At 41.8% G+C, this 13,710-nt stretch overlaps 1 protein-coding gene across 3 annotated transcripts; it reads right to left on the minus strand.

Annotated features, from left to right (window-relative positions):
* Positions 1–2,984: 2,984 nt before the first annotated feature.
* On the minus strand, positions 2,985–12,692 carry NEUROD4 (neuronal differentiation 4). 3 transcript variants are annotated; one of them, XM_082208854.1, is made up of 2 exons: positions 12,144–12,692; positions 2,985–4,466 (listed from the first exon to the last, which is right to left on the minus strand). In XM_082208854.1, the coding sequence occupies exon 2, from the start codon at positions 4,455–4,457 to the stop codon at positions 3,462–3,464; it is 996 nt and encodes a 331-aa protein (XP_082064980.1). In that variant the 5' UTR covers positions 4,458–4,466; positions 12,144–12,692; the 3' UTR covers positions 2,985–3,461. The 3 variants fall into 3 exon arrangements, with proteins under 3 accessions (XP_082064980.1, XP_082064981.1, XP_082064979.1); XM_082208855.1 differs by lacking the exon at positions 12,144–12,692 and adding an exon at positions 6,906–7,191; XM_082208853.1 differs by lacking the exon at positions 12,144–12,692 and adding an exon at positions 6,318–6,400.
* Positions 12,693–13,710: the final 1,018 nt, after the last annotated feature.

Consider the following 13,710-nt stretch of genomic DNA (forward strand, 5'->3'; position numbering starts at 1 on the left):
CAACAGCATCTGGAAAGCACCCAGGCGGGGAAGGTTGGCCAATGCAGAGTGCTTTGATTGGGTAGTCAGGGTTCCCCATCCACTCTCCTGACTAGTCTTTCTTGAGCTCTGTCTTCTGACAGACACCTGTTTGGTCAGACACCTGTTTTTCTTCTAACGTTGGACTTATCCAAACACATTTCCTCCACTCTTTCCGGGTACAGGACTGCGCTTTAAAGTCCCAGAGCTTTCCTTGCAAAAACCTGCTCTTTAGCACTTGACCAGAGCAAAGGTCAGTTTGGGTTTTCCACAGATTGCTGTTTGTTCCAATTGTGCTTCCAAGAGTAGGTTTTCACAGGGAAAGCTCAGGAGCAAAAAAATCGGGTGCTCGGACACAGAATTTTAAAGCATAGACCATGCTGGAAAGAGTGGAAGAAAGGGAAGTGTGGATCACACACATGCTCAAGCAAGATTCCACCTGAGTCCCAAGACAGGCTCCACCTCATCTGTGACCTTTGCCTGGCTGGCACCCGGGAGTTTAAATTACATTAAATTAAACGTAAGTTCTGCAGTCACTGATCACGGCACATGCTATTTCATTGGAGAAACATTGCATTTAAATGGCTGGACTAAAATGAATAATAATAATGTCAACAGCAATGTGACATCAGCATTCTGAATAATACAGAGAGGCAGCCCTGCAAATTGGATTGGGCCCTGGAACCTGAATTGTCTATGTATCATGCATTAGCTGGGATATATAACAAAATACACCATTGTTTGTTGGCTAGCTGGAGAGAAGAGGTCCTGGAAGCATGTATATCAAGTCCTCACAACCAGCTTTTAGACTTTTGAGTGTTCAGGTTAAAGATGGCAGTCAGTGGTAATGGGCTTCATTTGCGTTTGTGAAGTCCAGCAGTTTTTCGTATCCCCACATTCTTATGCATGTTTATGCCTTGGTTATTGTAAGAAGAAAGGGTGGTAGAAGATCCAAGAACTGAGCCCTTTCTGGGGCACAAGCAAATGAGCGGGTTTTTTTAAATGGTGGTGGGGTGTGAGTCTCTTGCTTGACTGGAAAGAGTGAAGATCCACCCACTGAGGTTTAGTTCAATATTGTGAAAGAATGAATGACTACATTGTATCTTGCAACGGAAGCGATGCAGCTGGTCTGGACTGGACAAGGCTAGCCTTCCATTTATTGCTGCTATACTGAAGTCATGAATTAGCAATGCCACATTGCACACATGGGCTAGGCAATGGAGGAGCTGGAGATAAATCAGTGTGATATTCATATTGAAAGTGAGACATTGCGCTTTAGGAGCATCCTTGCTATAAGGTCCACTGGATAGTGAGCTCCTCTATGTGAATCCTCTTAGTGTATGAGAAGATGCTGACTCCTATGTGGCTGCTGCTGGAAGGAGCTACTGCCTAATACATTTTCAGGAGTGTTGTTACTCTTTCTTTCTCCCTACAGTTTTCACCAAAGCCCCTTGGGAAGAAGCCTGAAGCCTGAAGTCTGTATCATTTGCTTAATTCTCCTAGACACTATTTGGGATTTCAGATGGTTGAACATATGGGATTAAGGTTTATGATTCAGTGGATTGAGGATGCTTCCCAAAACTGGAAAGTGTGGTTGCAGAGTCAAAATCAGAAACAGGGGCCTGTGACCTACAATCTGTTGTTGGACTCCAACCCCAGTCAGCCCCAGCTAGCATGGTCAATAGCATAGGAAGATAGGAGCTGTAGGCCAAGCACATTTGGTCTAAAACGATCATGACAGTCTGTAGCAGGGTTTGCCCCATACCTGTGTGTGTGTGTGTGTTTTCATGGTGCTAAGTATAATCCAGACTAAAGCTGTTGGGTTGGAAGAAGGATCTCTTAACTTTATTTCTCCTATTAGCAAAACCCTGTCGTTCCTAGTGGACAGGAAGCAGCAAGTCTTCTTCCTGTCCAGCATGATTTCACATTGGTTGTTTTTTTCACAGGGAGCAGGCAGAATCTCTCTGGTGTCTCCTTCCTGGGAACTGCTCTTTTCTGACTTCTGGGGAACTAAAGACTGTCACGAGAAATGGGAGTCTATGAACTTCGCCACTTTCTTTAGGGCTGGCATTGATTTTGTCCTACTACAAAAATCAAGGCCAAAATGGAGGTGCCTTCGGAAGTGAAACATCTGAAAGGCTGATCTAGGTGAGTCTAAAGAATTGTGATAAGTTTAATAAGCATAAAGCAGTGGGGGGAAAGGAATAGGTGTCTCACACACCTCTGTTAGAGCTGGTGTTAAGTTTTGCACTAGGGCAGGGGCAACGGTCATAGATTTATATTTCCCTCCTCAGAGGAATTTTATGGGGGAGCCATAAATCAGAAGGGGTTGCTGCACTTGTCATTATTTCATTGTATTACCCACCCCCATCACCCTAAGGTCCCATGTAGATACTGCTCTATCCCCTTCTGCAGTCTATTATTTAGAGCAAGCATGGGGAGCCTGTGCCCCTCTAATATCACTGGATTAAAACTCCCATCATCCTTGACCACTGGCCATGCTGTCTGAGGCTGAAGGAAACTGAACTCTAGCATCTGGATGGCCCTGGGTTCCCCATCCTTGATTTAGAGAGGTGAAAGGAAGGGGAAGAGAAAGGTCAGGAAGACAGATGCACTATGATAATAATACTTTGTCTTCCCATTCCCCAGGCTTTTGCATAAGCCCTACACCACACTTTTTATACCAGCTTTGTGCCTGGTTTCATGGCAGTGTGTTCTGCAGATTTGTGTGGAAGCCCAGAACACTCAGTTTAGGGCAAAATGGCAAATCTAAATGTGAAGAAAGAGAAGACACAACAGTTTCTTTGCCTGTGGTGTGACTCTGACTCCAGTTTGCTTGGCAGAAATAACATTGGATTAATCGGTCAGCTGCCTGCCTCTCCCCATTGCATTGAGTGGGCTTTCCAACTTTTATTTTATGTACTCATATTAATTTATATATTAACAATCCACCTTTTTTTAAAAAAAAAACACACCTTTTTTATTGCATTTGCAAGGCTGCTTTGGGAACTGAATATGGTGGTGTAATGGTGATGTCATGGCTGATAGTTAATCAGCACCACCCACTGCCAGCTTCTGCTGCAAGCATGCAGAGCCATTTTCATTCCAGTGTTTGACCCTGGAAAGGGGGGGGATGTTTGTAGTGGATGCAATGAGGATACTCCAAATCAGCTCCATTGTTAACTGTAAATGTTGTGTCTGCATCCTAAATGCAAAAACCATGAAGAAACTTGGAGCTGCATGGGGACCTGTCTGAAAGCCCATAAACCAACACAACTAAAATATATTTGTGCTCAGAGGAATGTGGTATGACTGCCCATGAAACTAGTCTGATCATAGTAGAGCAAGTAAACTCCTTTTCACAGTATTAATTCTACTGATGTCACGCCATCTCTACAAAGGATCGTATTCCTTTAATCCATGAGGGGATTCATCTTCTTGGGTTATTCACTGAATATTGCATTGAGCTGGGCCCCAACCACATGATGAGGATAGGAGTCATAGCTCATATCTATGGGGATGTCATACCTGGGCACTGAGGTTGAGAAATGAGAGCTGTGCCCATGAGTACTGCTCAAGCTAACAGATGGGTAGTGGGTCATGAAGCTGTATGATTTTTCCAGGTCTGGAGAACCATCTTGTTTTAGGGAGAAATTTCCACTGATGCTCAGGGGAGGTGTCAAGGGGCCCTCATATGCCGGAGATGTGCAGTCTTGGTGGTGGTTGCCAAAGGATGGATCCACAAGGCTTTTGAATGTGGGAGGCTTTAGGTGTACAAGGTGGGCCTCCATGTTTCCGTACGGTGGACTGGGCAGCCCAGGAGACTGGTAAGAAAAATTGTGGCTGGGCACAGCTGAGTCAGAGACAGGGCTTTTCTCCTCATGTTTCTCCAAGAACAGGGTTTGAGGTCCCAGCTGCAGGCAGCCAGCCACCAAGTTGCTGGTTGGTTGGGACAAACCTTTACATAGCATCTCAACAAAACCTTTCCCTTCTGGAGTCTGCCCACTTTCCAGGACCTCTGACAAAGCCCATATATAGTTCCTGGCAAGTCTGAGTGTCTCAATTTTGGACAACTTCTGTGTCTTGGAGTAGCAGGGCATCACCTGCCTAAGGTTATCCAGAGCATCATTGAGCCCATGCATCCGTGTTCGCTCCCGGGCATTAGCCTTCACCCGGCGGGCCCTGAACCTCTCCATTCTTGCCTTGGTCATCTTCTTCTTCTTTGGCCCCCTTCTTTTTGGTTTCCCACCATCTTCCTCCTCCTCTTCCTCCTCCTCAATACTGTCATGCTCTTCATTAAGTCCAGCAAGTATCCCATAGGAGGCTTGCCTGCTATCTTCTTCCTTCATCTCATCTTGGGAACTTAGGGCTTCATCTATCCATGGTTGAGATGATATGAGCTCGGCCATTTCTTTGGACTTGCTGTAGAGTTTGGTCATCCCTTGAACCTGGAAAAAACAGCAACCACAAATCCAGATAAATTCAGGAATGAGCAGGTCCACAAGATGACTTTATCATTTTATATAAAGAGGTATGACCCAGGAAATTATGTTCTACCATTCTGTTCTAGCCTGTGGTGCTTGTATGCAATGTCAGTCATACACAGTGCAGAACCATTGAAATTAGTGGACAGAAGTAACTTAGGTCAATTAATTTTAATGGGTATACTCTGAATAAAAATTTGATGGAGACAACCTTGTCTATTTAGCATATTGTGCAGCTTAACCCTGACCTTTCTCTAATCTTCCTATAGCGTTTTATCTGGAAGCAGGGGTTGGGAACCTGTGGCCCTCCAGATGTTATTGGACTCTCATCAGCCTATGCTCTCAGTCAGGACTGATGGCAGTTGTAGTCTAATAACATATGGAGGGCCACAGGCTCACCATCCCTGCCATAAACATAGACCTGCACAGCTTGCAAATGCACAAAACCAAAAGAAGCCCACTAGCCTGATGGTGCTTGATACATCACCCCCTCATGTTTTTAAACTGCTGGGTAGGAAGCAAATGCAGAAGGTTTACAAGCCCTGGTGGGGAGACCATACTGGTTGGTCATAGGCTGCACTGGTCTGAAACAGATGATCAGAATATTTCCTTTAGGAGTGAGAGAAGATTAGATCCACAATTATACCTTGTAACCTGAGTTCCATGCAAGCAAATGAAAAAATGCCATAGGCCACATAACAGATTTGTATGGAAAAGCTAATTGGAGTTGTCACCAAATTGTACCAAAAATAAAATCAGATGCTAATTGGGGTGAGGGGCATCTTCAATCACAGAAACATCTGTAAGAACTTGGAGAGGAAGTTAAAATATATTAAATAATAAAATAGGAATCTCTCTGAGTTTTCATAATCTCAACACTCTGCTACTCTGAGCATAGTGAGAAGGTGGGATAAAAATCTATACCTAAAGGTCCTGATTCAACTAAAGTTAATAATCATTCCTTAAATAGAAGATGCAGTCATACCTCGGGTTACAGACACTTCAAGTTGCGTTTTTTTGGGTTACGGACCGGCGAAACCCAGAAGTACCAGAACGGGTTACTTCTGGGTTTCGGCAGTCACGCATGCACAGAAGCACTAAACTGCACTTTGCACATGCACAGAAGAGCCGAATCACAACCTGCAAGTGCGCAAACGCACCAATGTGGGTTGTAAACGCTGTGGGTTGCGAACGTGCATCCCGCACAGATCACATTCGCAACCCGAGCGTCCACTGTACATAGAATCCAACAGAACAAATTAGTTGAGATTTAATTTAAACCCAATTGTTTTAATGGAACTTACTAAGTTTTGTTGGACATTTTCAGTGATGGATTCTTAGCTTCATAATTTATTTATCAGATGTCTGTCCTTCTCTGTTGTTTGAATTTTGAGGCAGAATTTCACATTTAAAATACAGGGACCTACAACAAAATGTTGTGGTGCAGATTGATCCTACTCAGCGTAGGAGTCAGCCTCTGGTGAATAATGAATGCTACGACAACACTACAGAGAAAGAACAGGAAAAAACAACAGCCTGGGTTTCATGATAATCAACTGCTTGTCAGCTTGACGTACTCATTTAATAAAGCTTAATGTGTAAGCAGCTTTGTTGAAAATGTGCCATCCAACTAATCGGTCAACTGGCCGTCGCCTCATCCAGTGTAGCAAATCCTACTTTTAATATGCCTGATGGGACTTGTATAATGGATTAAAGTGTTAATTGTTGTGCAAATGGGTAGTGTGTCCCATAGGCTCCAAGCAGACCCTAATTATGTTTTAGTAAGTAATTAGAATGTAGCAAACCTAGCCTTACCCTGGAACACATGTGGGCCAGATACTTGCATGCACCTGATCTGTGACAGCGGGAGGCCCTGCTCCTAGGGGTGCAGTGCAGTGTTGTGGGGCAAGCATTGAACTAGACCTGGGGAGATGCAGGTGCAAACCCCAACTGAGCCACAAGGCTTACTGGGTAAATATGGACCAGTCACTGTCTCTTGACTAGAGAGAACAACTTGGGATCCAGCAAGTGAATGCAGCTCCTTTGATGGCTCTCGAGAACTTCAATGAATGTCACCCTTTTTGCTACCTACACAGAACTGAAAAACAAGCAAGGAGGCTAAGAAACCCTTAGTAAGTCACCGTACATGGCTAGTGTACTGTCTCTGGTTTGGTGGGTCACACAAAGTGTGCAAATCTGCAGGCTGCTGTTGAGTATGGTGGTGGTTGACCTGTTGGGTATAAGTGAGACTGCTCAGGCTTTGGCTGCAAGCTAAACCCTGGGCTGGGTTGTGGTGGGGGCTTAGCAGAGCAGGAGGGTCAGCATCACATCTACAGCCCTGCTGTTCATACTGTTCAGGGTGGAAGGTACCAGAGGGAGGGGCAGGCAAATTGCTGTGCTGACCCGAAGCTGGTGCAGTGACTGGGCCTGGGCTGGGCCCGCTGCAGTCACATCCGGGTGAGGAAAATGTCCTTCGGATATGCCTTGAACTGACACACACTACTCTGTCTGAGCTTAAGGACAACTTCTGTTTCCTTCTGCCAGTGCCATATAGCTTTGTGAAATGATCTAGAAATGATGAAAGCTTAAATCTCAATGATCTTTGAATGAGCTGAAAGTGTAGGCTCCCACTCTCTCACAAAAACTCTCATTGGCAGGCCGGTGAGTGGGGGGTCCTCTAGCACTTTTTTCAGAATTACATGTGAAAGGGCTACAAAAGTGTTTAGTTGTTAGAATGATCCCTGGTTGGCTAGAATTTCTTATATATAGCTGGCATTGCCCTCATTCAAAATGGCTTCCTTTCCATTGTGCCACCACCAGCAAAATAATATGGGTAATGCTGTGTAGTGACATCATCACATCCAGTTATGTGATCCAGGATTGACTGAGATGCCTTGAGAAGAAAGGAAATAGAAGGAAAATGGTACTGGAAACAACAGCACAAGGGATACTAGTGATTGTGACAAACAGCTGTGAACATGCACAACAAATTGTAGGACTAAAATACAACTTTAAAGGTAAAAAACAAATGACTAGATCTTTCAGCTCAGCTCTAAAATATCCACCATTTTAACTGAGAACAGAGCAAGACACAATGACCAGGTTGGTTGCAACTCATGACAGAAAGATATTTCTAAATATATTTGGCAAGTGGGAAAATCAAGAATAAAACATAAAATATTTATGGATGCAAAAGAAAGAGGAGATTTTTCCCTGCCAGATATGAGACCATAGTATGAGGCATCCTGTCTTTGTTGGTTGAAGGAATGGATGACGTTAGAGAATTCACATATTCTAGACTTAGAAGATCACGACAATATTTTGGTTGGCACACTTATTTATGCTATGAAAAGGTGAAAGTTCATAAAAGATTTACAAATCATATAATTAGGGAAAAATTGTAGAGTATGGGATAAATCCAAGAATTTATTAAAAACACCACTTTGGTTCTCATCATTGAAAGCTATAGTGGCAAAGAATATGATAGAAGGGCGGAGAACTTACAAAAAATTATTAAAACAAGAGGGAAGAGAGTATAAATTAAAAGAACTTAAGGAATTATAAGGAAAGTTACCAGCATGGAGTATTTAAGAAAGATAGGATACGAGGGTTTTGGGAACAAATATCACAATTGGAGAGAGACCTGACGGAATGGAATGTAAAAGTGCTGTCTAAAATATTATTGGAATGGGAGACAAAGGATGAGCAAGTAAAATCCTCAATGATACATTGGGAATAGATATTGGTCATAATATAGACATGGAAGCATGGGAACGATTGTGGAATATGGATATAAAATTTACAGCATGTTATGGTCTAAGAGAAAAATATATGAAAATGATATATCAATGGTATCTAACACTGAGTACATTGGCAAAAATGTATAAATCTAAATCAAATAAGTGCTGGAAATGTAAAGAGAAAGAAGGTTCTTTTTATCATATGTGGTGGTCTTGTAGTAAGGTTAAAGCTTACTGGAAAATGATATATAATGAAATGAAAGGGATGTTTAAAATAATGTTTGTAAAAAAAAAAAAAAAAAAAAAAAAAAAAAACACCAGAAGCTTTCCTTTTGGGAATTATAGGGACAGAACTACCTAAACTGTATAGGAACTTATTTATGTATGCAACTACAGCGGCAAGAATGTTGCTCACCAAAAATGGAAAGAAGCAGAAGTCCTAGCAAAGGAAGAATGGATACAAAAATTTATGGAATATGCAGAAATGGCGAAACTTACCAGAGGAGTAAGAATTCAAGATAAACTTTTTATAAAAGAATGGAAATGGTTTATTGAATATTTTTATATAAATTGTAAACACATAAATACCCTGGCAGGATTATTGTAATAACATGCAGTTTTACAGGAGTATATATTTAAAGTAGATGAATAAATGAGCAAATTAAGTTAATTTGGATATGCAGAAGATATTAAAGTAAATTTTAGGAACTGCAGAAAGAGGGGGAAGGATGTCAAGTTTTGAAATGTTAAAATGATTGTAAAATTAGTGAATTTATAAATCTGAAAAGTATCATTTTTAATGATGATGATGATGATGATGACACAATGACCAGGATTCAAATAGCCATGCTACATTAGCCCAGTAGGATGCTTGACTACTTGCAATGAACAGCAAAACTCTGTGATGTATCACAAAGTGGTTATCAAAGTCCCCTCTATTTCAGAAGTGATTTACTACCTAACACGAGAGGATGCTTTTTGACAAACAGAAACTCAAATCCTCCTTGATTATGTGATTCTTTGGATTCAGCCAAATGGGTTACAATTTATGCGCATACAGATTTAAGAATAGCATTAAGAGAAACAGAAAGAAACTCTGCTAAGTTAACATCTGCTAACCTGAATCTGCTTGAAGTAAAAATTTGTATTCTCTTAGTCTCTCTCCCGCATATATAATTCCCATTTATAAATTTTATTTTATAAAGTTTAGGGCTTATGAAAGTGCAAAATAATTTTATTTGACAGGCTAAAACTTTATGCTGTTGCTTCAAAATTCAACACAATTAAATGAGTATTTCTATTTTTTAATAACCTTCTTTACTGAATTTAAAAAACCAAATTTGAACAAGCAACAAATGAATTAGGTTTCTTTTAAGATTAAAACCCACTGCAAATTCTTGCTAAATTTCAAATGTGAACCAAATGTCATACCATTTATATAGAAAATATAGTTATGCAATTGGTTATTCATGTGCATTTTTTTTTATTATTATTATTATTATTATTATTATTATTATTATTATTATTGAAACAATCCAATAATTAGGATCTGCTTTCAGACAGGGACTGTACTAGATAGTATTCAAGGTACTTCCTGATTTCTCAATAACATGTACCTAAAAGTTTGTGTTTGGAATTCTGGGCCATTCTGCACATTATGGTGACATTTATCACATGCTTTGCTGATAAAATATTGTTAATTAGAGCTTGCTCCTCCACCCCTACCCTGCTGCCCCACTAGGATTAGACCCTGCAAGAAATATATGGATGGAGCAAATCAGCCCAGGTAAAAGAACCCTTATGAGCAAAGCACTCCCCTACCCCTGCTATGATTCCTCTCTCTCTCTTCCCAAAGCAATGGGATGGAAGGGTTGGCACATCTGGTTAATATTCCTCGACAAGCTGTCTCTCAATGCACTTGGGGAAGTCTCAGGTAAAGCAGAGCCAGAAGGGGCACAGCCAAGGGGCACAGAAAAAAAGATAATGTTTCCGCATTTGAAATAGCCATGGGGCCACCAGATATCTGGTTTCGGCTGCTTACACACCATACATTGAAAGTCCCCCCCCCCAAGAATCCTGGGTACTGTAGTTTGTTAAGGGTGCAGGAAATTGTGGCTCTATGGGGGTAAAATACAGTTCCCAGGATTCTTTGAGATTAAAAATGTGCTTTAAATGTATGGGGTGTATGAATCCATATTCTGCATTAGTTTTTCTTTTTATAGATCATAATAGGACCTTCCACACACATACACACTTATATATATCGTTGTTCCACACATTTCATTTATTCTTATCGGCTTCCAAATAAATGGGGCATGTTTGGCTTACTAAACAGAGCAAGGGAGCACACAGAGTGGCTGGGGCAACCCAGCCAGATGGGCAGGATATAATAATAATAATAATAATAATAATAATAATAATAATAATAATAATAATAATACAGTTGCCAAAAATATACAGGAAGAGGAAAGACAAATGTCAAAGATGTGAAATGACTTGTCCTCCTAAGGCAAACCATTGGTCCATCTATCCCAGTATTACTGACTGATAGCTGCTGTCCAAAGTTTTAATAAGTGGTACTGGGACCTGAAGCTAGGACTTTCAGTGTGCAAAGCCTGATTTCTGTTGCAGAGGTATAGCTATTCTCCAGTGCTTAGAAGCAAAAGCAATGGATTCATGAATTTGCAATAAAATTAAGTGGGATGGGGGGGACTCTTTAGAGGGATGGAATGGAATAACAAGCTGCTCATGGAACAAACAAGATGCTTTAGCTCTCATATTTGCAAAAGGAGATTGCAAAGATATATGTCAGCGCAATTGCAATGCATGGAGCTGTACATTAATCAGTGTTAGACTTATAATCTGCCTAACACTTATTGTGGGTTACATTATGTTTTCACAGATGTCTTCAAAACAAGCCTTCAAAGGAAATCATCAGAATTTGTAGTTTTAGGGATGACCATGACAGCAGCTTCCCCAAAGTTCCCCAGTAAAGGTCATGAGTTGGGATATGAATCTAAATTCCCACAGAATGAATTCCAGAGCTTTCTAGTGGGTCACTAGCTCTGACTTAGATAAACAGTCCTAAACTCATCCGCTTCCCATGGATGAATTAATCTCAAATTCCAAATTATCAAGTCTATGTGGAGAACTATTAACACAAATCAGAACCACCTGTTCTACACTTGTATCACATACGTAAAAAGTCATACCTTTTGTCCAGGAATGATACATTTCCTTCTGTTCTCATAGATTCTCATTCAGATTTAATTACACATTCTTTCCACCCACCCACAAGCACTGAAAAAGATGCAGAAACTCACTCGTCTATCTTTAATCACCTTGACTGTGCATTAATGCCCATGCAGACAACCAAAATACACAGTGTGAGCATTCTCTTACCTCCAGGTAGTTTGATTATCTGTACTACCTTACCACACATTAGATGTAGGTGCATGGTTAGAATCTGTGGTTCAAACAGCCACCAGTTCCCACCCCTAAATGGTGCGCACTGAACTGAAAATGTGCCGAGGGAGGTAAATAATATGTACAAAGTCATTTTAATTATGTACCTTGTAGACTGGAAGACAGCTCAAGCATAGTCTTGGGGTAATGCTCAAACTGATAAATTACGCTTTCCTGAACTCTTAACCCTATTTCATAGCGATAATTAACATGAATAAAGACTTTAATCACACCTGGCTTACACAAACTTACTTTTGCAAGTGAATTGAGGGTTCTAGATGGGAACAAATTTGTGAGTTCAGATTCAGACCTGCAGGCCGTAACTTAAGGAAAAGTACATACAATTTCAGTTTGCACCACCCTTTTAGTCAGAAGGAAATGCCTTTTAAAAAAACAAAAAAGCAGTCTTTGGCAAATGACTCCCAGCCCCTCTTACCGTGCTAAAGGGTAGCCTTTCGACCACCTCCCGCTTGCTCCTTGTTGACAAGCCAACAAAGGTTTCTTGAGTGTTCAGTGTTCCTCGAACATTCTTCCACAGCGGTAGGACCTTTCAGCACCAGAGGCCGGGGACAGCTCCCTCCCCTCCGCTATAGGAAAAGAGCCTCTTTCTTTAGTCCCGGGTTGCCATTGAGCCTTTCCCGGTCTCTCTTTTTTCCCACCCGCTGGCGCTAGAAAACACAAAATAACAGGCTCTCCTCTGGGTCACGGCTGTCGACCCTGTGCCTCTCTGTTCGCTGGGTTTTCAGCGCGGTCTCGGCACTTAGAAGGCGTTCAGGAACTTTCCTCTGCTGCTTCCTCTTCCAGAACCACAAGTTCTCCGGGCAGCTCCTCCTCTTGCTTCTGGAGAACTCCTCGGGATCCCGACACTTTTGAAAAGCTTTCTGGTGTTGGCGATTTCCGCTTGACTGGAACCTCCGGGAGCTCCTCCCACTTGGGGTAGAGAAAAGGGAGTGCAGAGCAGCAAGGACGCCTGCAGTGGACGTCTGCAAGGAAAGTTTTCCCTCCCTTTAGTTTCTGGAACCCCAGCCAGCGCTGAATTTCTGAAATAAAAGGTTTCGCATCCCACCTCCCAGAAAGCTACAGAACTTGACATCGAAGCACCTGCCTTCCCATCTCTGCCATCTCAGATGCAGGGCAGAAGTAGCTGTGGCTTCTTGGGGCATGTGTGCGCAAGAAGAGAAAACCTGCACATGTTCCGAGGCCGTTATGTAGATATATTGCGGAGTTAAAGCTTTCTTTAACGCCCTAGCTCAGATTAAGCCTTGTCGGCAGAGGGGGAGGAAGGACGATGCTAACACCACTTAAGGCATTTAAAATCCTACTATGTGCGAAATGATGTTTAGTTTCTAATATGAGAGGTGATGCCTTGTAAGCCCTCACTGTTGTGGGCATTTTACTGCAGCCATTCAGTGCTGAGGACTCTGTACCTGAACACAAGAAGGGCCCTGCTGGATCAGACCAAAGGCACTTCTAGTTTCCCAAAGTGGTTATCCATATGTGTCTGGAAAGTCTTCAAGAAGGACCACTTGTCATTCCCAGCAAGTGGCAACCATAGGCATATTGCTTCTGGCTCTGGAGGTAATATATAGCAGTCATTACTAGGAGACATTGATTGCCTTACTTCCATGCTCATCCATACTCAAATGTACAAACTTTACCATTATTTCATGCCTAAGAAGGCCAAGCTCAGCTACCAGGGGACAGACAAAGCCCCAGTGAGCCTTGTCTCAAATTAAGTCCTGCTGTGACAAGGCTAAATGTCATGTTTGGCATGAAACCTATCTTGTCTTATATGCATGCATGCTCACACGTTTTGGTAGTTTCCTAGAGTATGTGATGATAAATGCAAACAGATGACAAAAAACTAAAATTAAATTGATAAAAATCCAAAATGTTAAAAATTCCACTCACTTCTTTTCAGAAGAGTGTCTCATGTTCACCCACCTCTATCCAGTTCTAAATACAGGTAGGTAGCTGTGTTGGTCTGACACAGTTGAAATATA

The sequence above is a fragment of the Podarcis vaucheri genome (assembly GCF_965113315.1).
Source record: "Podarcis vaucheri genome assembly, chromosome: 2".
NCBI classification, from domain to species: Eukaryota; Metazoa; Chordata; class Lepidosauria; order Squamata; family Lacertidae; genus Podarcis; species Podarcis vaucheri.